Below are 24,777 nucleotides of genomic sequence, written 5' to 3' on the forward strand. Positions count from 1 at the left end.
GGGTGACATCACACCCACACCTCTGCGAGTTACACTTCATTAGAGGTCCAGCGTGTGTTCGCTTTGACTAGGCGACCATATTCTGCGCTAAACACGTTCAAATCTCTCTCCCTATTCAATACCCCCTATAGTAACGCTAACGTACTCCTTCCACAAGAGCATATATATTCTAAATATATACAGGTGTGTGCATCAGCTATATAGCATATATTATACGTAATATATATATATTTTATCGAAGAGTACAGTGTGTGTATATGTGTTCATGATCTCAACTTTTATCTTTAAAAATAGAAAGAACAGACAGAACTACATAGTATACTTAGGTAAATAAATATATAAAAAATAAAAATATTATTATTATTTATACTAGACCCGCAAAGCTAAGATGTATTGCTGGTTTAGTAGTTTCGATTACCGGGGTCTAGTCTTTGGATTTTATTTAATGGTTAATATGAGAAATTTACAGTAAAGTATGTTAGGCGGTGGTAGGCTAGACCCGCAATGCTAAGATGTATTGTTGGTTTAGAGGGTTCGATTACCGGGGTCTAGTCTTTGGATTTTATTTAATGGTTAATATGAAGTATGTTAGGCGGTGGTAGGCTAGACCCGCAAAGCTAAGATGTATTGCTGGTTAGTGGGTTCGATTACCGGGGTCTAGTCTTTGGATTTTATTTAATGGTTAATACGTACGAGAAACTTATAGTAAATTATGTTTGTTAGTCGCCTCCGTCTACGGATTATATAAAGTGCAGTAATATGCATTTTTGTACTTTATATATTCGTCACAGCTAACATTCTTGTCACGTTTGTACAGAAAGAATTGGTCGGATGTTGGTGTGATGAAGTGTGGGATTCAGATGAGTGGGAGATCCCCAGTTCGAATTCCGTGTGTAGCTACTGTTTATTGGTTAGAAACAAATGTTCACAGTAAAGTATGTGAAGCAGATAATTCATTACAGGTGTTCCGGTAAAAAAAAGTTGAATTAGTTCACAAAAGAAATGGATGTTGATAAAATTAGAACAAACAACAAGTCAAAACCTCTAAGTCAAGAAGAAGTTGACGAAGAAGAAGAGGAAGAAAAACAAATGGGTGCATTTCCTGGTTTAGTAAAGCAAAAGGAAAACGATTATTATTTGTTTTTGAAGAGAAGGAAAATCTATTGGATTAATCCATTGGTTAGCGCACGTGGAAAAACAAGACCAGATGGCATCCGTAAATGTTTCTTTGGTACCAGATGGTACCTTTAATGTAAATATTAGTATCCAGATGGAGAAGATAATAACAAATAGGTTTTTCTTTCTCCACACCCACATCACTCTTTTCTGACACAGTTTTTCTTTGGCTCCAGGAACTGGAAATAGATACGTATTAGTAGTGTTCATCTTTCCTCCCTCTATCCTTGGTAATAATCTGAGGGTTTTGTTTTCGCAGCTTCATTTAGTACAACGCTCTGCTTTCACAAGCTATATTTGGGACGTTATCTACCTCTTATTTTCCAGCAGATATATATGTATGTATATGTACGTATGTATATAAATCTGAGGACCATTTTATCAATTATCTTCTCTATTTTTTTTTTTTTTTTTTTGGTTTATCATTCCCCCAAAAAATAATATGTGCAGGAATTCCTCCAGATGTTCATATTTGGGTAGAAAAATAATATATTTTCAAATATACCGAGTAAACGTTATCTAGACATTAGATTTGAATATTTTTAACTATGATTTTTCATGTAAGTAATTTGCCTATTTTTTCAGGCTGGCTTTACGTCCAACTACCACAAATTAGGTGTCGTGAACGGAGGCGACTAGCAAACATACTTTACTGTAAATTTCTCATATTAACCATTAAATAAAATCCAAGACCTAGACCCCGAGAATCGAACCCACTAAACCAACAATACACCTTAGCTTTGCGGGTCTAGCCTATAACCGCCTACCATACATTACAATAAATAAAAACCAAAGACTAGACCCCGAGAATCGAACCCACTAAACCAACAATACACCTTAGCTTTGCGGGTCTAGCCTATAACCGCCTACCATACTTTACAATAAATAAAAACCAAAGACTAGACCCCGAGAATCGAACCCACTAAACCAGTGGTCGGCAAACTTACTAGCCAAAGAGCCAAATATGAACATTACAACGATTTAAAAAAAAAATTGGGAGCCAAATCTGCTTGTTTAGTAAACTTTTATTACACTAAATAAAACTAAATTCCATACTTAATAAATATTTATTGATGCGAATAATGTGCTTGCATCTCCTTGGAAAGTTTGAGTAAGTCAGGTTTGTAAGCTGTTGTTTTTAATTTTAGGCATGATTCCAAGTTCTCATCAATAAGACGACTTCTCAATTTACTCTTGATAATGTTCATGCTTGAAAAAGATTATTCGCATATATATGTAGAACCGAAAAGGGAAAGAACAGAAATCGCGAGCTTTTTCAGCTGATCGTAAGAGTCAGGAATACTATTCCAAACGTTGAAAATGATCATGTCTTCCTTCTCCAGGTCATTCAAAGCAGACCACTTGTATTGTGAACTAAGATCACATTTTTTCTTCACCAATATTTCCAATTCAACACAAAGACGTTCGAATTTAGAGCGCCCGCCATATCTCCTTGTTTTTTAAATCCAGCAATTGTATTTCAAAGCTACCAATGTCAATTTCAAAAGGGGAAAATTTCAACTCGGTTATCGTAGCATTAAGAGGATTTTTGACAAATACTAAAGTTGCTCTGCTGTTTTTGAATTCCTGAAACTTGCTATAACATACGAACAATTTCAGCCGGTAGCTTGTACATGGTTTGTGTTTACGTTTACGAAAACTAATAAAATTAAACTCGACGTTCGTTACGTATTTTTACAACAATATAAAATTTTAATTACCTATCTATCTTTTAACTTAAACAAAAAATTATACATGTTCTCGATTTATAGAAGAATTTTAATTTATCAAAATAAGATGTAATTTTTTTCTTACCAAGTTTTTTTTTAAATGAAAATATTATTTCGCCTTCCGTGGATATTTGTGCCAGAGCCGCACTTAAGGAGCCAAAGAGCCACATGCGGCTCTGGAGCCGCACTTTGCCCACCACTGCACTAAACCAACAATACATCTTAGCATTGCGGGTCTAGTCTACAACCGCCTAACACTCTTTACTATAAATTTCTCATATTAACCATTAAATAAAATCCAAGGCCTAGAGACAGGGAATCGAACCCACTAAACCAACCATACATCTTAGCTTTGCAGGTCTAGCCTATAACCGCCTTACATACTTTACTATAAATTTCTCATATTAACCATTAAATAAAATCCAAGGCCTAGAGACAGGGAATCGAACCCACTAAACCAACAATACATCTTAGCATTGCGGGTCTAGTCTACAACCGCTCCGTGACGATTTTTCATGTTTTCTGTTTATTTAAACAATTTTTAAAGAAAAGTTCAACTTTTTAATCATTCAATAGACGCTTTCAGAGCTTTTGGGTCAATAAAATATGCTAAAAAAAAAAAAAAAAAAAAAAAAAAAATTGGTTACTCATATTAAATTAAAGTATTTTATTTTAAACTGCCCTTAAAGTTCAACTCTTGTTTATTCTCAAAACTGTAAATCGACAATGGCACGTTTTGTATGTGACAACAAGGTTACATATGGTGACATTGATTAACATGTCTGCTTTATCCAGGAAATCCAGTGAACATTTTCCATTTATTTTAGGGGGAAAAAATAAAGGTAAATGTGTTAAATTTTTATATGAAATTAAAATTTACAAAAAAAAAAAAGTTAAAAGAATACACATTGTTGTTGACTTGATGAAATTCAGACAACATAATCTGAACTGATTTATGCCCCAGTTTTGGGCATGAGGTGGTTTTCGTACAACAATAAACATGCTTACAATTAAATTAATAAATGCCAGCAACAGCCGAATTTATGCTGCAGCTAAGCTTCAATAATTCCTGTCGGTGATGGTTAAACAAAAATAAACAAAAAGAAAACTGACATATTTTAAATTACGCGAAAAAGACTAATGGACAGCAACGTACCACACGATATAAAACATTGTTATGGTATTTTTTCAGTCGGTAAAATCCCGGAAAAGTTTTTAGCTTTTCAATCTCTAATGAATTAATTAATTTCCCCAGGAAAATCTAACGAATAAAAGCTGCAGTTTTTAACAAATATGCAACAACTACACCCTATAAAAACCAATCGGATCCCTTAAAGGGAACATCAAAAATATGAGACTTGATTTTTTTAATGGTTTTTGGGGGGGGGGGGGGACTGGAAGTTCCATAAACCTACATTTCCAGGATGGAGTGTCCATTGACCTTAATCTTGGGGCATAATATGGATCTAATCCAACAAAACTAAAAAAGTCCTTTATTAGCTCTTCGACCACTAGGCTATTTAGAAATAGGAATAGAAATAGAAATGAAATTTATTATTCTGGGAAAATTGTCCCCTAAGAATAAATACAGGAACAAATAGAGGCCTTAATAGTTTGGCCGGTGATTAAAAAGAAAATAAATAAATAAGTATTTACAAAAAGTGAAAATAAAAATAACAGCAGAAATTAAGGAAATATATTAAAACAATTAGAATTTCGGAGGGAGCTGAATAGAAAGGAGATAACTGAATAGACGGGATTTAAAGATAGAAAGGGTAGGAGCATGGCGGAGAGATGATGGCAAGGAGTTCCAGAGAGAGGTAGCACGTATTAGGAAGGACTTGTCAAAGGATGAGGTACGGTGAGAGGGAATATAGAGATCAGATGAGCGAGATCTAGTATTACGGGAATGGATCGAGGATTTAAACTTGAAGAGTTGGAAAATATAGGATGGCCTTTGAGACTGGATGACTTCAAAAAGGAAAGAAGCCCAAAAAATACTGGCGGCGATAGACAGGGAAAAAGCCACTTCAACTCATCGTAGCAGTGGCGAAATGCGAGAGTCTCTGGAAATTCTGAAAATAAATCTAATGAAGCAGTTCATGGAGGCGCTTGAGCTTAGCTTCAATATCACCAGAAAGACCGCCATACACTAACAACCATAGTCGAAATGGGGGAATATCCAATTTATTTAGGGAATCCTCGACATCCCACAATATTTGGCTAATTTAATCATTATTCTTTGTCTATTTAACATGAGAGGTTAACATTAATTGTTAATAGCAAAAGGTAAGTGATTATTGTAAAATATTTTTCATAATCATCAAAATTAATATACATTAAAATCTTTTCCACAGCCCTGTAGAAGACATAGATGTTTAGATTGAAAGGTTGGCAATAAAATAAAAATATTGTATCTCAAACTATCAATATTCTTTTTCCCTTCTTGGATTACTGAATCAGTTACCAAAAATGGTGAACAATACTCTATTAATAATAAATGAATATTACTATCACTAACAGCTTATTTATTATTATTCATTGTATAAAGTTTATCTCGGTCCAAGAATATACATATTTTAGAGCAGCAAATATAGGTGCCACGATAGCCGAGCGATTATGATACTAGCCCCGCATTGCTAAGATGTATTGTCGGTTTAGTGGGTTCAATTCCCAAGGTGGTAGCCCTTGGATTTTATTTAATGAATAATAAAAGAAATTTATGGTATGTTTGCTAAACTACTCCAACCACGACACCTTTACTCAATAAATGAGTCCGACCAATTAGGGGAGAGGTCACGTGGCCTGGGTTAGATCTCTCCTAAATATCCTAATTGCAACTTTTTTTAAAAAATAAAAATAAAACTGGCAAAGCTTTAGATAATAATCCAAACCATAATGGTCACAGCTGCCGATCGATCTTAAATGCTCAAAACTTCGTGACTTTCCAATTTCCAATAATGAAAGTGACCCCAAAATTTGAACTTTATCTTACAGCAGAGAGAGAAAGTGAAATAATTTTCAATTTAGAAAAAAATCTTGCCAAAAATATAATTATTTTTTCAGAAAATTAATGCTAATTCTTATTGATTATTTACAGAATGGGTCCAAAATCACATACTTAATTCAAAGCTAATTTAGGTGCTGTTAATTTCTTTTATTAATGCAAAAAACGTAAGGAAAACATCAGTAGATCTTTCTTAAAAACAGGACGACTCCTGTTAAATATTCATAGAAGCCAAAAGTGTATCACTTCTTTAGTATTCCATTCTAACAGATCCTTATTTACATAAAAAATAAAATAAAAAGTCCTGACAAAATTAAGGAAGAAAAATCGAAATTCCAGAAAGAGAAAAAGGGAGAAATCAAGATCCTTGATTAATAATAATATTGTCAAACAAGGAAAAAGAATGAAAAAAAGAAGTATAGCCTCTTAGCATGTACATTGCCAATGCCAGTGAAAAGCTAATCTTTTATTTAAATGAAATAAATAAATAAGGAAAGCCAACGAGGAAAATTATGATTATTCAAGGAAAATAACAGTTGGGAAAATTAAGGATTATGAAATAAAATTGCAAGATAGCATGAAAAGCAGTTTCGCTTAGTTTTAACAAACGCTTTTCCTTATTTCTAGCAGCTAGGAAGAAGAAGTATCGTGATCATGTACGTTTTTCTACATTGAATTTCCACCGGAAATACACGGTGTCAGGAAATACCTGAGTCAGGAAATTGTTTGTACTGTGTAGGTATGTAAATGAAAATTTAAAGTGAACCATAAAAAAACCACGGCAAGTCCAAATCCAGTATTTCTTTCGGGGAACCCAAAACATGGGATTTGGCAGAAATTAAGTGACCAAAACCATTCAAGCTAAAGTAACATTTTACTTTTTTTTTTATTGGAATATGTGAACGGCACAGGACTTAATTCTAAAATGAAACTCAATCCTAGCTGTTTCCTAAACCCTCTGGAACTTTCACAGTGCCTTACAATTACAGTAAGGACAACCCTGAACCCCAAACTATACGGATCTCTCACAGTGCCTTACAATTACAGTAAGGACAACCCTGAACCCCAAACTATAAGGATCTCTCACAGTGCCTTACAATTACAGTAAGGACAACCCTGAACCCCAAACTACACGGATCTCTCACTTAAACTCATGCAAGATATTATCGCCTGGGAAGAAAAAATAATAAATCCAGACTCTTTAGAGGGAAAAAAGAGGAGATCCGGGCCCTATTATGGTTAATCGTTCTCTAGATAACAAACAGCCTCCTAAGACTGGACCAAAAACCTACTTAAAGGCAGACCTTCCTACACAAGCCTGTGTTAGTTATCAGTGAAGGCTACCCACTTCATTTGGGGGTGGCTTGGTGTCTCGGGAGAATCTACGTAATCATCTGTTACTCCTGAAAGATTCACACAAGAAACATGATATCTTGGATAGCTAAATTAGGTTTAGAAACTAGCTAAATAGTTAGCTAATGGATTCCACTGTCTTTATAACTAAAAGTTACACACAACTAATTACTGTATGCCCGGGGTGTATAAGCTTTATGTATAATGTAGCGTTGAGAATGATAGCCTTGAGTGTTATTAAGCTGAGATATCCGTCAATGTCAGTATATATTTCTACAAACAGGAAAAGGAATCCAATATCTATTTCTCTACCGGAAAATTTGTCAAGATCTATAGTACTTATTCCCTAATTTAGAGAAAACCTTAACAAAGCTGTTCCCCCCAATTTTTTTTTTTAATTTTATTTTGTAATTTACAATCTGCATAAATATATACAATAAGTAAATAGGAGGTGAATAAGATGAACTGGTACGGGAAGAGCAGGAGGAGAGAAGCTACCAAGCGGTAGCACTCTCTATGTGAGTGAGGAGAATGTGAAGAGGAGAATATGAGTAGGAGAGAGGAGAGATTTAGTTCTTCAGACTGTAAGGAAGTCGCGGGGCCACTGGCGATTCAGTCGTCGAGTAGGATTGTTAGGGATGTCAGAGGAGGCGAGAGACTGTACAAGAGGATTTGTGCAAGTAGAGAGAGTAGTATGGAATTTTTGGTATTTAGTCTTGGTGAGTTGGTCTGTGAAGGGAATGTTGAGGTCGTTGTGGAAGAGTGAGGTTAGTCCACCGTAGAAAGGAGCGTCAGCTATCTGTCGGAGGAGTTTTGACTGAAATGTCTTGTACTGTACGCATGTTTGTAGGTTTGGGCTGAACCCCACAGCTCTAGTCCGTAAGTCCACCATAGGTTTGAGAATAGTACTGTATATTAAACGTTTGAGTTTAATGGGCAATTTAGAGCGTCGTCCCAAGTAGTCTGTAAAGTAGTTTCGCACGTTTCGTCATTGCTTGTCTTTTAAGTCTAGTGTGTGGGTTCCACGTGAGTCTTTTGTCTATGTAGAGCCCAAGGTAGCTAGCACCAGATCTGTACAAGGAAGAGGATTGCTGTTGAATAGGACAGGAGAGTAAATGTTGCATGCTGGCATTTCTGTGGGCTCATTATAATCCGCCACTTCTTTGCCCAGGATTCTATTTTATGTGTGTCTGTAACTTGTATGAAGCTGATGTAGGATGTGTACTTGTGGCTAGTATGGCTATTGTCGTCTGCATATGTACAGAGTAGTATAGAGGGTTGTACAGGTATGTCAGATGTGTTTACTGTGTAGAGAACGGGGCCAAGTATACTCCCCTGCGGCACTCCCGCCCACCACTGTCCCCCAAAAATAAAAATAAAATATGAAAGGAAACGTCCCAATAAACTATTAGACATTTATTTGGGGAAACGGAACTCGATGATAAGTAGGAGATATTTTGGAGATGAACTCAATAATAACCAGAAATGGAAAACTTTGAAACAGAAATTTAAAATATTCATCATAATTTCTTAATTTGAATTTAGAAAATTTTTAATGCTTGAATAAAGAAATTAGAATAAATTACGCTAGACATTTTATTCTCTTTTCCGCCCAAAAAATTAAATGAATTTTATACATATTTATTATATAAATACTAAATACATAAAAAAACTTTGCCTGATATAAATATTAAGAGGAAACACGTTCTGTGTGGACTTTAGTATGTAAGTCGGTCACAACTTTGCCATCCACTTACAGTATATGCTTACCCTCAACCATGGCCACGTGTTATAAATTTTCATTTTAGTTTTCTTACCATATAACAACATGCATATATGGATTCAGTTTGGGGATAAGTTTTTTTCCCCCTTTACCCCTCTCCCGCCATTAAAGTTGGATATGGCAAAGTTATAGAACTTCCTTTTTTTTTTTCTTGGAGATTTCCCTTCATTTATGTAAAGTTTAAAGTGGAACATATAAATAAATGGCTCAAAAGTTGGGCATGAATTTATAAATAAATACCCAAAATATTGATGGGTCAAAAATCTGTTCAGAATATTTTTAATATGGGTTCAATCACTTAAAGCCATTTCACAATTTAGATTTATTGGTAGAGTTAATTTATTTCTAAATCTACAAATTAAAGAAACGTAAAAACAGTTGGATTTAGCACCAAATATTGGAGAAGGCTTATAAACCAAAAATGGCGCTTAAAACCAACAACAAATTTGGAAACAGAATATACGCACTTCCTGCAACAAATAACCCCATATTTGACAAACGTCAAGTATGTCCAGACTCAGGGAAATGCATTACCCAGAGCGGAAGAGGAAAAAAAAAATCAAAGACAAACGCTTCTTACAACAGACAGATAGACTCAACTTACTTGGTAGATGTCAATATTTCGCCCCCACTCCAGTCATCATGGTATATATATATATATATATTCATACATCATAGATATAAAATTCAACGAGTTTACAATGTTTAGGGAGGTGAAATAGATTTTGGGTGTGTGTATATACAGGGTGAACCACTAAGTATTGTCAATAGGCCTACTGCGTGTAGTACATCTAAAGTGGAGTTCAATGACGTATTGGCCAACTTCATATTTTCCTCTGTTCTTGAGTGACGTCACTTTAAAGTTTTTTTCTAAAATCATTACTTTTTGCAATAAAAATGTTATTACTCAGAAAGTTTTAGTCCGAATTCAATTCTAATGACACCGGTTAGAAAGACAGATAAATTTCCTAAAAATTGATACCATTTTGAAGCATAAATTATTCTCCAAACTGCCTTAATCTTCCACCGGAACCCAGGAAAATAAAAGTAATCGAAATTTTTAAGAAAACTCATTAGGCTCTTATGTGATCATTTTCAGACCTAGGTGCTGGCACTTTTTACAAAAGTTTCCTTGTCTAATGGGCTTTCAAACGGTATATCATTTTCCAGGATTCCTTTTATCTTCGTATGAGAAATTGCGTTTGTTTTGCAAGAAAACGTGTTCACGAGCATACAGCAGTGATATTGTATTGTGTTGTTTAATTCATTAAACTCTTGTAGATGGAGCTGTAGTCAATTTTTAAAGTAGATTGTCTTAAAATAAGGTAGTCTAAGGTTACTTATTGCACATTAAAAAAAAAAGAAAACTGAAATATTTGACAAAATGTTACAAAATATTTTAAACAAGTGATATTTTTATAATCGAAGGCTAATTTGCTTAGTTTCAAAATCTAACATTTTGTCAAATATTTCAGTTTAGATTCTTCTTTTTTTTATGTGCAATAAGTAACCTTAGACTACCTTATTTTAAGACAGTCTACTTTAAAAATTGACTACAGCTCCATCCACAAGAGTTTAATGAATTAAACAACACAATACAATATCACTGCTGTATGCTCGTGAACACGTTTTCTTGCAAAACAAACGTAATTTCTCATACGAAGATAAAAGGAATCCTGGAAAATGATATACCGTTTGAAAGCCCATTAGACAAGAAAACTTTTGTAAAAAGTGCCAGCACCTAGGTCTGAAAATGATCACATAAGAGCCTAATGAGTTTTCTTAAAAATTTCGCTTACTTTTATTTTTCCAGCATTCGAAGGAAGATTAAGGCAGTATGGAGAATAATTTATGCTTCAAAATGGTGTCAATTTTTAGGAAATTTATCTGTCTTTCTAACCATGTCATCAGAATCGAATTCAGACTAAAACTTTCTGAGTAATAACATTTTTATTGGAAAAAAGTAATGATTTTAGAAAAAAACATTAAAATGACGTCACTCAAGAACAGAGGAAAATATGAAGTTGGCCAATACGTCATTGAACTCCACTTTAGATGTACTACACGCAGTAGGCCTATTGACAATACTTAGTGGTTCACCCTGTATACAGTTGATTCTTTCTGTGACGGATAGTAGGTTAGGATTGGAGGTGTACACGTGGAGGAAAGAGGGATGCTGCAGCCAAGCGAAATGTCAACAAAATGTCCACCAATCGGACAGTATCAACAATACATAATGACGCTGTTACGAAGAGAAAGGAAGTGAATACGCAAAGGACATCTCTTACAAAGAATAGAAAAATATACAAACAGAAAATTCTGATATACTTTGAACGACCAAATTAACTTTTCTTTTTTTTAACTCGGATACACTCTTTTAAAGTCTTTTCGTACCAAACACACCTCACTGAGCTGAGCAATCCTCACAGAAAGCAGTATAGTTTAAAAAAAGAAAGCACGAATAAACTAGCATATTGCATGTTCTTTACTAGTTTATAGTTTTTTTTTTTTATGATTTTACTTATTTACGAATTTTTGGTGCCACGTATAATATAAAGGTAAAACATCACAGTACTTAAAAGAAAAAGACTGTACCAACCACTCTAAGCGACACTAAACTAAAAAAGAACAACACAACACTATCTCCTTACACAGCACAGAAAATCATCACACTTCCGATTTCCCCAAACACACAAAGATACTTAAATCAGAAACCAACACACCAAGAAAAGGAAAGTGCTAGAAATGATATACATATCTAAGACAGAAAACAGTTTAAATTTCAAAAACAGATACGAACAATTTAAGCAACATATACGGCCAACTTACTGCAAAAATACTTGGACAATTGGCAACACTGACTTCCTCTCACAACCAAATACATATCTCACACACAGACCGATCACATTCAGTCCATGAACAGACAAGACAGAAGATACACCAACCCTCTAATGATGTAAAACAATATATTGTCAATTAGGTAAATATTTTTGTAAATTACTTTACATTATATATTCATTGTAATATAATTATTGTTAACACACTGTAAATATGTCCCACAGTGCTGAAGATGACCTAGTCACTTTAGGTCCGAAAGCTCGGCATAATGAAGTTTATCATGACAAACTGGCATTTATTTTCTCATCCTATTGACAACTCTTAACTCTACAATTCTAAAACATAGATGCACAAAACCCTTAAGCAATTTCTAGCATTTCATTGATTTGTATTTCGTATTTTTTTTATTTTTTTTTTCCAAAAAAATGTTAAACAATTCATTAACATTTTCAATAACACAAAAATACACCATTTAACCACCTACACTCAGTCAGCAAGTGTAACGTGAGATAGAAATCAGTGAAGAGGAATTCACTACAAAAAAAAACTGATTCATTAACTACTGATGATGGCAGAAAATCCAAAAGACCTGCCTACGTAATAAAATAAACATGCATGCTACGACGGATATACGAGTAAATCCAGCAGTCATTATCCAGCAGAGCTGGAACGTTTTCCAAACTTGAGATATCTTCTGGAAGTAAAATGAAAAAGAGGCTAAGGCTGATAATGATTAGTGATATTTTTGGACAAAGGATTCTTGTTTTGTCCAAGACTTTTCAGCGAAATGGATTGGGAAGTTGTCGAGGGTATTACGTGTCAATTGTGAGAGTGAACAATAGAAATGTTGTACGCTTCTTTTTTTTAGGAAGCAGAACAAGTGGTAATGACATAAAACCATTTTAAACGTAAGGGAGAGAATTTAAACTGCTTAGAAAGAAATAAGAATGAGCAATCAAAAAACATTACAAACTATTAAAAGAAAATTATTATTTTCTTGTGAATGTGATGTTGAATAGAGAAGACCCCAAAAATAGAGGACAGGAAGATGAGTGAGAAAGAGAAAAAAGGACACAGCTACACAATGGAGGTCCATTAAATGTCCTGGCAAGTAGATGAGAGGAAAGTGCAGTTGGAAAAGCTGTATCGTGAAATGGAAATGGCCAAGTGAATGGACATTTAAGTTCCAGCACACTTAAGCACAACTCAAAAGTGAGTGTGAAAAGCGCTGGTTGAGTTTAAAAAGAACATTTAATTTGGTATTCTATTTTGAGAAAAATTATTTTTTCTCTTTCTTTTTTTAAGTTTTCTTAAAATCGCGTCAAATTTTCCAAATTAAATTTTCCCTGATGCCTAAAGACCAACATGGAACCATCAAATTCGACTTAAGCGACAAGAAATGAACACACAATACCAACAGCTTTAAAGACAATTAATACTATCACTACAGAACGAAAACGCCTTTTGTACAACAGTTTACTTAAACACCGAATACCTGTCAACCGCGGTTCAACCTCCAAAGTTATTCAAACCTTGCAATCCAAACTTCTTAGCAACAAATAGCTCCCTTCTGCGTATCCAACCAAACCATTCATGATGACCTTAACATCATTCCTTTTCTGTACAGCATAAAGATTCCCACAACACGATGACTGCACATCCGGAATCCTTTAGTCTGTCTGCCTCCCTTCCCGAACAATTCCTAACGATCCTCTTAGTCACCTTAAAAGGTCAACATTCATCTAAAATCGGTTCACGCGTTTAGGCGCTACGTACAAAAAAACGGTAGCAACAAGAAGAAGAAGAAGAACAGCAACACCAAGAACATGCCGTTTTTGCCCATTTTCAGCAACGTATTGCTCGAAATCTATTTAGTCTATGTTGTTGCAATAAAATTACTGCCATAAAGGAGGATTTGCCCTATATTTTAAAGAAAATTTGGCTATTCAGGACTGCCATAAATTATCCTTTAATAAATGAGTAAAATTAGAAAACCTAATTTTTTTGACCATTAGCGAGCCAATTGAAATAGAATTGTTGAAATTAAAAAAAAATAAAAATAAATAAATCTTACGCCTATTGTATAAAGTACCTTCTCCTATATAAAAGGCAGGTATATACCCAGAAGTTTACAGGATAATAAATTAAATACTGTCCCAAAAATTGAGTTTAACTTTATAAAAGTTTTCAGAGCTTTGGAATGATTTATTGGAATCTGTCAATATTCCCCCCCCCCCACTCCAGTCATCATGGTATATACATCATAGATATAAAATTCATCGAGTTTACAATGTTTAGGGAGGTGAAATAGATTTTGGGTGTGTGTATATATACAGTTGATTCTTTCTGTGACGGATAGGTAGGTTAGGATTGGAGGTATACACGTGGAGGAAAGAGGGATGCTGCAGCCAAGCGAAACCAGCTCTCTCACTCTGTGTGCACAGATAAGCGCAACAAAATGTCATAAAGTAAAACTGCAAAGGAAGAGGAAGTGAGTGACACAAAGTTATGGGTTCATCAGTCCCCGACCACCCCACCATTTTCCAGTCGATAGTGGATGGGTTTTTAGACAGAGACAGAGAGAGAGTACATGGATTTTTATAAAAAAGTCACACCAAAGTATGGTCTCAGTGTAGTGGTACTAGTACCGAGGCTATATTTAAGGGGGGTACCACTATCTAAATACCTGAATCCTACCTATCAAAGGCTAACTTATAATATCGATTTAGCGGAGTTATTTTTGTAGGTGTAATCAATGATACTTATCACGGATTCCACCGTTTGCTTTCAATTATAATGTCACAATTTGTAATTGATTACTCTTTTATCTGAGATTTTTTTAAACTATTATTTTTATCTATTTTATTTTTTAAAATTTATTTTATTATTGTTTTTAATACAGTTTACTTTTTCAGGTTACAACTAATCGAGTTTTTATCTCAACTATTGCTTTGATAACTAGTCTTTCTCTATTTAACAAAAAAAAAATAATATACATATATAAGAAATTCTTTATCAGTGACTGATATGATAAAATGGAGCATCATTTTCTCCAGCCAAACTTAAATCCAAAAAAATTTCCTTTCACGTAAACCTAAAACTGGCATCTATCCAAAAAATCATCATGAGACATCGCCAGAAAATACTAAAAACAACATTCCAACTGAACAGCTCTCAATCATCTTGAACTACAGTATTATCACTCTATTAAACAAAAAATGAAGTAACAACAACCCAAGATAATACAGTGGTCAAAAAAAGTATTCGTACACTAAGTTTTTTTACTTTATCTACTGAAGTTTTGTTCCTAGGTTGACTATTTCTTCAGCACTGAAATCGAAAATAGTAACAATGAATTTAATGCTCTCGTTTTCTTTCTATAAACATAAATAATTGAATAAAAGGCAGAAAAATAAAACCCTATTGAAAATTCATGGTCTTGTTTGGAGCGAAAAATTCGAAAATTGAAATGTTCTTCCAGAAAAGAGCTCATAACCAACTTAAAGAAATCATGGACAGAAATCACATCTCAAGGGTCACTAAAACCAGGTGGAATCTATGCCAAGGAGGCTTCAGGCAATAACAAATGCAAAGGGATTGCTTACAGAATATTAGGTCTTTAGTTTTGCGTTAATTATAACATTCAGACTGAGTGTTTGAATACTTATTTTGCATGCAATAAATTATTTTTCTGCTTTTTAATCAATTCTTTATGTTTATAAAAGAAAATGAGAGCATTAAATTCGTTGTTACTATCTTCGATTTCAGTGCTGAAGAAATAGTCATCCTAGAAACAAAAGTTCAGTAGATGAAGTAAGAAAACTTAGTGTATGAATACTTTTTTTACTAAGAGCCCCTCTTAGTTTCTGTAACTCAACCAATCCGCATAGCCACGCCCTGAAGAGGACAATATATTTGTCGAAACGTTGGCAAGAAGACGAGTTTGTTTTTTATTTGACCGCTTCCTCGCCAATCTTGAATCTTAAGTTTAACAATTTACGGTCACGAAACCTATATATTCACTACCCATACTATTTAAAAATTATAAAAATTCCGAAAATAAAAAGCCAAATTACTGAGAGATACCAAATCTAGTAATAAATTGAAATAAACTTATAAATCAAAGATATATTATCCAACACTGGCTACCAAAAAAATACACTTTACAAATGTGTTACAAATCATATTCAACAAATTTATACATTAAATACAGTTAAAAGCAATCTGTTCATTAAGTAATAATATAAGCTATTCATTAACACTGAATGAACGCAACTTAAAAGCTCCAATAGTGTAATAATTAATATAGATGATTAACTTTCATCGAATTATCCATGATAAGAAGTTCAGCAAGTCCACAATTGTGGTACCCTCTATATATTTATCAATATAATGTTTTCTGCAGAATATAAAATATGAAGATGGTTTCTTTCAGGTTATCTAACGGAGGTATCTACAATGTTCTAAAAGTTATTGCTAACTTTCTTCATCAAAATATTTGAAGTACAAGTGGGGATACAAAGGAACCCTAGCCAATGATTTAAACATAAATTTGGAACGTTCAACCATTAAGAGCTCGCAGCTAAAGCTATAGAATAGGCTAGAAGTAGCCAGCTGACAAATGTTGAAGTTTTGTTGAAGAATTTACATTACTAAGGAAATAAATCTACAAGAGCAATAAAGGAGGGGGGCAGCAAAACAAGCGTGTCTTTGACGTGTAGATGGGTGTGGTGTTGTGTGGAGAAGGAGGGGCCCTTGATATACGCCGCAGTCGTGGGGGTCGACGATTGTTTGCCCCTAAAGTGAATTCACAAGAGAAAGGAATTTTGGAGGGAAGAAGTAGTAACTCATAGATTCGAACTGTGATTAAATGGCTTTCTCTAGGTGGGGCGTATCCAATTTGGGCTGGAGATTTAGTGCTTGAAATTTTAAGGTTGAAGGAATGGAAGTTAAGTGATAAAGAGGGAACAATTGTTCCAGGGTAAAGTAAAATATTAACAAGAATTTGTTAATGGCCGAGTCAATAAAAGATATCCAAGGCATTCCTGGGAGTACAGTAATAGTAAACTTTCTGCCAAAATATCAACAAGAAAAACGAGGCAGTAATTGAAAAAAATCTGTAAAACTATGACGTGCATTCCAGTCAAGAAGATTCTAGGTTACCATTTTTGGGGAAATATTAATCTTCCACTTATTATCAGTAGAATATAATGAATAAGGTTTACTAGATCAAGGAGCTAAGACTAACTGTGGAAACCTTTACTTAAAACTATTGCTTTTCTTTTTTAATTTATTTTGTAATTTACAATCTGTATAAATATATACAATAAGTAAATAGGAGGTGAATGAGATGAACTGATGCGGGAAGAGCAGGAGGAGAGAAGCTACCCAGTGGTAGCACTCTCTATAGGAGAGAGGAGAATGTGGGGAGGAGAGATAGGAGAATGTGAGGAGAGAGGAGAGATAGGAGAGTATTATGAACTGGTGCAGAAGGAGAGCAGGAGGGGAGAAATTACCCAGTGGTAGCACTCTCTATAGGAGAGAGGAGAGATACGAGAATAATGGCGTTTAGTTCTTCATACTGTAAGGAAGTCGCGGGGCCACTGCCGATTCAGTCGGCGAGAAGGATTGTTAGGGATGTCAGAGGAGGCGAGAGACTGTACAAGAGGATTTGAGCAAGTAGAGAGAGAGCAGTATGGAATTTTTGATACTTAGTCTTGGCGTTCCCTTCATAGACCAAAAAAACTATTTCAAAACTTAAAAACCATAAAAACAATTTCCCTGAAATTCACACTTCCGGCCAGTCAAATTTTCTGTAAACTCGTAAGTTTTTTAGAAACCCATTTAATTCTAACTAGCATTACCCAAGTTGTAAAACTAGTTATAATGCAGTGGAAACGGCGCTTTCCCGACAGAAAAATAGAAAACTACTTCAATGCCTCAAACAGAACTGAAGAAAAATGAATTTTCCGAGGGAAAAATCTTGAAAATAAAAGCTATAGCCCATTATAATACTAGTTAATATACTTAGGTTTAATGGAAACAGTGAAATTCTTTGCGAAAACCTCAGGAAAAACTGGAAGAACTAAACAAACGTTACATATGTCTGATTTTACCCGTCGTAGTACGCACAGTTATAGAATCCCTTCTTCATGGAATTTCATCCATCACCAGAGATAGATTAATCCAGTTTGGTGTAGAGATTTCGACTTTATCTATATTTCCGTTTCGTACTACACTGATTGTGTGACTGGCTGAGTCAGCAATAGTAGTGCAAGACGGAAACTAAAGTGAAGACCGAAATCTCTACACCAAACTGATCTTAATCTACCTCTCATGATGTATGAAACTCCAAAAATAGATCAGGAGTACAATAATCATGCATGCTAGAACGGATGAGATCAAAGATATTTTACTGGCTACCAAAAATCCACATTTTTTAAAAACAAATTAACAATAATATTTGATATAAACTCAAAAAATTCAAATTATTCAAAAAAAACTTACTTTCACTGGTACCAACTTACAACATAGAAATTATCCAAAATTTAGAAAAATAAGAAAATTACCAATTAAGAAACAGAAAATATAACGAAAGTTTTCTTGAAAAAAAAGAAAATGAAATAAAGAAAATGGATTAATGAAAATGAACGAATAAATTTTTCTGGATAAAACTTTATAATTGAAAAACAACTGGAAAAACTTTTACTGGTTTTTCTTGTTTTTTGCCTTTATTGATGAATTCTCTTAGGTCTTTGAAATTGATCTGTTTAAGTAACTTGGTATGATATTAATATGGATGTCTATTCGTTGAATTTAGAAATTTAAATTATTTGTTTTTATTTAATTAATAATATTATTATATAATATTTCAGATTATGTGATTTATATAAATATATTTATGAAATATCTTGAAAATGAGACCAGAATATTGGAACCTGGTGATGGCCAAATTCCCTGGCCTCTCGTTATGGGGACAAAAAAAAAATTTTTGAACGCTAATTTTCCGTCAGTAGGTAGTATCAAAATGGAAAGTTTTTCATTAATACGTCATTAAAAAACTCAATGTAGAAAAATCTGCCACCTTTGCACAGAATTTTCTCTTCAAGGAAGATGGTCAAAGAAAAATGGAAAAACTTTAAAATCTATGCAAACTCGGAGAGATTTTGGCTACAATAATTACTATAAAAATACCAGAGAAAACTGACTAATCCCTAATTTAAGGAGCAGAAATAGTATTCCAGAGAGAAGAATCCTAAATGTAGATCTCCTAAAATCAATGTTCACGAAAATATGTTTCAAGCAAAACTGATAAACTGAGTCAGCAAGTGTATTGTGGAGACGATAACGAAAGAGAAATAGAAATATCTACACCTTTGCTGATTAAACTATCTCTGAAGATGAATGAAAGTCTGTAATCGGTGAAAAATCCAATAAAAAATGCATGCTACGATGGAAAACGATGGATATCTGCGAGCCTAACCACATTTTTAAAACTGATAAATTCTTAACCGAATATTTTGGCACACTTACTTAAAAAAGTTAAAAGCTCGCTTGGTTTTTCTTTTTTCTTTTTTGAGAAAATCTCTGAAAACTGTGACTCAAAAGAAAAAGAAAGAAAAAAACACACAAAATACTATATTCTGTGGAAATTTAGCAATCAGTTATTCGCCTATAGTAAGTCAATAATATCTAATCGATAAATCACAATAAGATACTAATTTTGAATTGAAGAAAAACTAACTGCCTCTGAAGAACTCTGAAGAAAATTATAGGCTGGAAAAGTTTCCAGTAAAAGTTATAGACTAACCACGTTTGCAATCAAACGGAAAACTTGGGCTATAATAATGGTTAAGGAAAATTGTTTAAGTTATTTTTCAGCAAGTAGAAATTCAAGTTTCAAAATTGAATCAGCAAAGTGGCTAATTTCGATATTGATCTTTAATTCAATCAGAAACTTTATAGAGTCCCAAACTAATTACAAATAATATAAAGAATTCCAGATTTGCTAACCACAGAACTGTTTGTAATTAAAAAAAAAAACCTTTATCCTAATTTAATTGAGCTACAGGAACCTGATAACTTGGTGTTTCTGAAAGAAGTCCGAAATTGGAAATCTATAAAATTGCTACACTACTTCTAACGACAGATAAGACATGGACTCCCCCCAAAAAAGAGACAAAAATAGAAAGAAAACGATCCTATCAGTGATTAAGGAAACTCCAGCTTTAGTCCAGAGATTCTCAACCACTGTGCCGCCAAATTTTAGAAATGCACACAATAAAAATTGTACATTAAATGTAGAAGACGATATGAGAGTAGCATTATCATTTAGGCCAGCGTTTCCCAACCTGTGGTACGGGAAAAATAAACAATAATGGCGGACATAAAAAATTAAAAAATAAATCATAGAAACGTTTTTTCCTAAAATTTATAAAAATTATTTTAATTAACAATATTATACAGTAAAGATGTTAATATGTCTAGTAATAAGGTTGGTCTGTCTCAAGATAAACGAGAAAATATAATAGCACATTTAACAAGATTAAAATTGTCTTTCATGAAGTATTTCCCAAAACCCGAAAACACAAATGATAATTGGATTTCAAACCACTACTATAAAGAAAATTTAGGAAAAGCTACATCATTATCAATTAAAAGATAAAGAAAATTTAATAGAATTATCATGTGGCAGTGCTTAAATGATAACTATGTAAAGATCTGCTTAAAGAGACTTGATTGTAATGTGTAAGCTCTATCCAAGCAACATTAAATTAAATAGTTGAATGCTTAAAAGAAATTAATTTAGAAGATTTTGGGCACAAATATAATAATCCTAAAGAAGAACTTTGTAAATTAACTAATAATTTTGAAGAAAAAATATGTACGCAATTTTTTAATTATTTAAAAAAGTTTTAAAACTAAGATCTTACACTTTACAAAGCTTATAAAGAGAACATGAACTTGAACTCCTTTGTAACAGATACATTGTATCTCTATACAAATAAAGATGATAATAATAATAAAATAACACACTCGGAATTACAAATTTCATGAAATACAATCATTTTTACAAAGTGGTACAATTCAGCATCATGTACTACACTACCAAGTGATAAGCGAGCCAAAAAAGGTTGGGAAAATGCTGATTTATACGACCAAATGTAAACGAAATTATCAAAGAAAAAACATCAAGCTCAAATTTCTCATTAAAAGTATTCTTATTATTAACTTTGTAATTAATCCCTTAATAAACATATACTGTTCGTTTTTTTGCAGTACAATATTATTTTATTTTATATTGAAAATAAACATAAACTATTTTACCCCAGTGTATTATGGGGATAAGTAAAATACTTTTAAACTCATCTTATTGTTAGCGTACCGCCCCAAATTGTGAAATTGTTAAAAGGGTGCCGCCGCGACAAAAAGGTTGAGAATCACTGGTTTAGTCATCTCAAGTACCAAACAATTTTGAAATCACTTAGTAAACTATTTGCTGAAATAGATTGAAACTACAATCCACTACAAAAGGAAATATTAGATGAGAAAATGGCATTCATTCAATTATAAATCAATTACAATCTTTTATATTATTAGCCATTAAATTAGATAATAGTTTATCTCAGAACGTAGCCAAACTATGATCCTAACTATAGTAATGTCAATGTAAATTTAAAAGCAAACTTCAAGTTAAGAATTATAAAAATCTGATTGCAATAATTAGTACTTGAAAGCTTTTTTTTTTTTTTTTTTTTTTTTTATTAGTTTATTTATTTTGCAACTGTATGCAGTACAATAAGCAAAAGAGATGAGTGATAAGGGATGGCACAAATACACATGCACGCATATATATATCCATACATATAAGCGCATATGCATGTGCGCCAAGAGGCGTGAGTGGAGTGAACGACGACCATCCAGTGATGGAAGCCGTTAGTTTGCCAGATTGGCAAGCTTACACAGCAACCATCCTAGGAGGTCGGCGTTGTGTTGAGTTGGTCGCGTGGCCACCGCCGCTTTAGTCTGCGTTGAGGATTAGAAGGAAGTGTTGTGGTAGACATGTTGTGGATCAGAGGGTTGTAGTGACTGAGTAGATTTGAATGGAGTTTTGTGTATCGAGTTTGGGCTATTTCAGAAACGAGAGGAATATTGAGATCAGAGTGTATAGTATGATTGGAGACGTAGAAGGGAGCGTTAACTATGGTTCTTAGAATTTTTGATTGTAAGGTCTGAAGTCGGTTGATGTTCGATTTTTTGGCACTTCCGTAAAGTTGTATTCCGTACGTCCATATTGGGGCAAGTAGAGCGGTATATAGTGATCGTTTGTTTGTCAGGGTCAGTTTTGATCGTTTGTCGAGTAGTCTTTTCAACATTTTATACCTCAGATTGAGGTCAGTTCGTTTGAGTCTCGTGTGAGGGTTCCATGTTAGTCGTTTGTCAAGATGTAGTCCGAGATACCGTACTTGGTTAGAAATTGGTATAGAAGTATTGTGGAAGGAGAGAGGAGGGAGAGTTTTCTTGTTTAACGTGAATACTATGTATTTAGACTTACATTCGTTCACTTTGATTCTCCACTTTTGCAGCCAAGGCTCTAGAAGATTGAGGTGTGATTGGAGGGCACGGCATGCTATTACAGGATCTAGATGAGGAGAAAGAATTGCAGTGTCGTCGGCGAAAGTGAAAGTGATTGTAGTCGGGTGAGTTGGTAAGTCGGCAGTATAGAGAATATAAAGTAAGGGGGCTAGAATGCTTCCTTGAGGAACTCCAGCGAGTATTGGAAGGATAAGAGAAGAAGAAGAACCTTGTTTGACTTGGAAGAAACGGTCGGAGAGATAAGACTTAAGAATGAGGTAAAAGGTAGAAGACAGTAGGCGTTTGAGTTTATAAAGCAGTCCCGTGTGCCCATACCCGGTCGAATGCCTGAGATATGTCAAGGAAGACACCCGGGCAGTACTGCTTTAATTCAAGGGAAGTAGCGATTACATCCACCACTCGATGTGCCTGGAGAACAGTCGAGTGGCAACTTCGAAAACCGAACTGATGGTCAGGAATGATATTTAAAGGGGCTATTTCAGTTTGGAGACGGAGTAGTAGAAGTTTTTCGAGGACTTTCCCCAAACTTGAAAGCTAAATTTATTTTTGCTATAATTTTATTTAAATCACAATAAAGGTGCTACTTTAGAAGGAAAATTACTCTACTATTTTCCCCGAGGGGCTCTTAAATGGAAATTTTCCAGGGCACATGTTTCAATCAAAGGAAAATGTAAATCAAAAGTGAACTTTTGTATAAACTAATTAAAATGGAAAATGGATGGGAGAAAATAGAAAAACTTTTTTTAAAAAACAAAAAATGATCAAATGGAAACTTTCAGTTCACTTTGAAACTATATTATATAGAGCTACACATGTAGCTATATTATATAAGGTCCTAAATAAAGGCAAAAAAAGAAGATATTTGACTTTAGACATCAGTGATAGAACAGAACTAATTGCAAAAAATCTTCCTATTTTATTAATTTTAAGTTTCAATTAGTTTTATAATTTTTAGACCTAAATCTTACTAATAGATTTACAATAGTTAGTATTATAGTTTGGCAACGTTTTAAGATAAATTATTAACTAATTTAACGGCTAACATTACAAAAGATTGTAACAGATTTATAAAAATGTTTGTATGCATTCTCTGACCTAACCTATCCTAGGTTATTTTCTGACCCCTGATTGCATTGAACTATACAAAACCTCCAATGTCTTAACTAATAGGATGAAAAGAGAAACAAATACCAATTTCAGCTATGATATTTATTTATAGTGCCTATCTTTCGACCTAGGGACTAGGTCAACTGCAGGGCTTTTTTTTCATCCAAATAATGAATCAGTCACCAAAAATTATGAACAGTAATCTCAACTAAACTTAATCGAATTCAGGGATCTGTTAACCTTCAGAAAAACCCACCAATGAAATCTGTACAATTGTAATACCTTTAACGAAAGATAAGACATGGGACTAACTCAAATAAAGAAGACATGAAACACTCCTGTACGTCTACGTGAAGAGGAAAAGCAAGTGAAACTCATCACAAGTAAGAATTTAAACAATTTTAGAGCAGGAAGAATACTAACTGTGAAATTGTAATCAATTAAAGAAGGAAACCTTAAATTCAAGAATGGAGTCAAGACGTTTATAAAAATTAATTTTATACCTATTCAGATATATCTATACATAGAAATTAAAGAAAAGAACAATTCGTCTTTAAAAACAGCCATGCTAACATACTATAACTTTATATTAAATTCCTGCTTAAATCTTACCTTGTTTAAAGAATATCCAAGTTCATCAGCATCTCAATAGATCACCAGTCCAATAGCACTTGACACTATTTAAAATAATTCACAACACTATTCGCACTAAAACTATATGTCCCGCAATAAGTATAACTTAAACACAATTTATAAAATAGAATTTCACTTTAATAGTCACTAATATTCACTTAAAAAGTCAAATTAATAAAGAGAAAACATGAACGAGTTAAAGATGGCCGCCCGTAACTGGCTAGCCAGATCAGCTGGTAAACAAAGCATATACGAGTATATAAACAGAGTGACCAACTTAACTTTAATAATTATATTATCGTATGTTGCAAGTTAAAGGCTGTTTTATTCTTTTTATATTTTCTTTTTTTTTTTTTAGACACAACTGTTCTTTGGTTGTCTTAATTTTTTTTTAATTTTATGGCGATCATATTTACAATTTGCATTATTAGCGTCTTTAGCCGGTTCCAGCAAAAAAATAAAATCATCCGAGATGGGAATAATTTAGTGTTCTTCATATAGATAATTAAGTTATTACAATTGTTGTATTTTTGCCATAAAGACGTAACAAAAAC

The 24,777-nt window shown here is 33.6% G+C and overlaps 1 protein-coding gene across 1 annotated transcript in view; it reads right to left on the bottom strand.

The window, feature by feature from the left end:
- Window positions 1-24,472, bottom strand: part of LOC141457065 (extracellular tyrosine-protein kinase PKDCC-like) — a 295,376-nt gene extending 270,904 nt beyond the window's left edge. Inside the window, exons 1-2 of the mRNA XM_074133578.1 lie at window positions 24,466-24,472; window positions 24,203-24,234 (exon numbers count right to left, since the gene is read on the bottom strand). Of these exons, the coding sequence (XP_073989679.1) occupies window positions 24,203-24,234; window positions 24,466-24,472 (39 nt within the window). The remainder of the gene's footprint in view (window positions 1-24,202; window positions 24,235-24,465) is intronic.
- Window positions 24,473-24,777: the final 305 nt, after the last annotated feature.

This window comes from Rhodnius prolixus, unplaced genomic scaffold, assembly GCF_049639745.1.
Source record: "Rhodnius prolixus isolate KJV_2025 unplaced genomic scaffold, Rpr scaffold_10, whole genome shotgun sequence".
Classification (NCBI taxonomy): Eukaryota; Metazoa; Arthropoda; class Insecta; order Hemiptera; family Reduviidae; genus Rhodnius; species Rhodnius prolixus.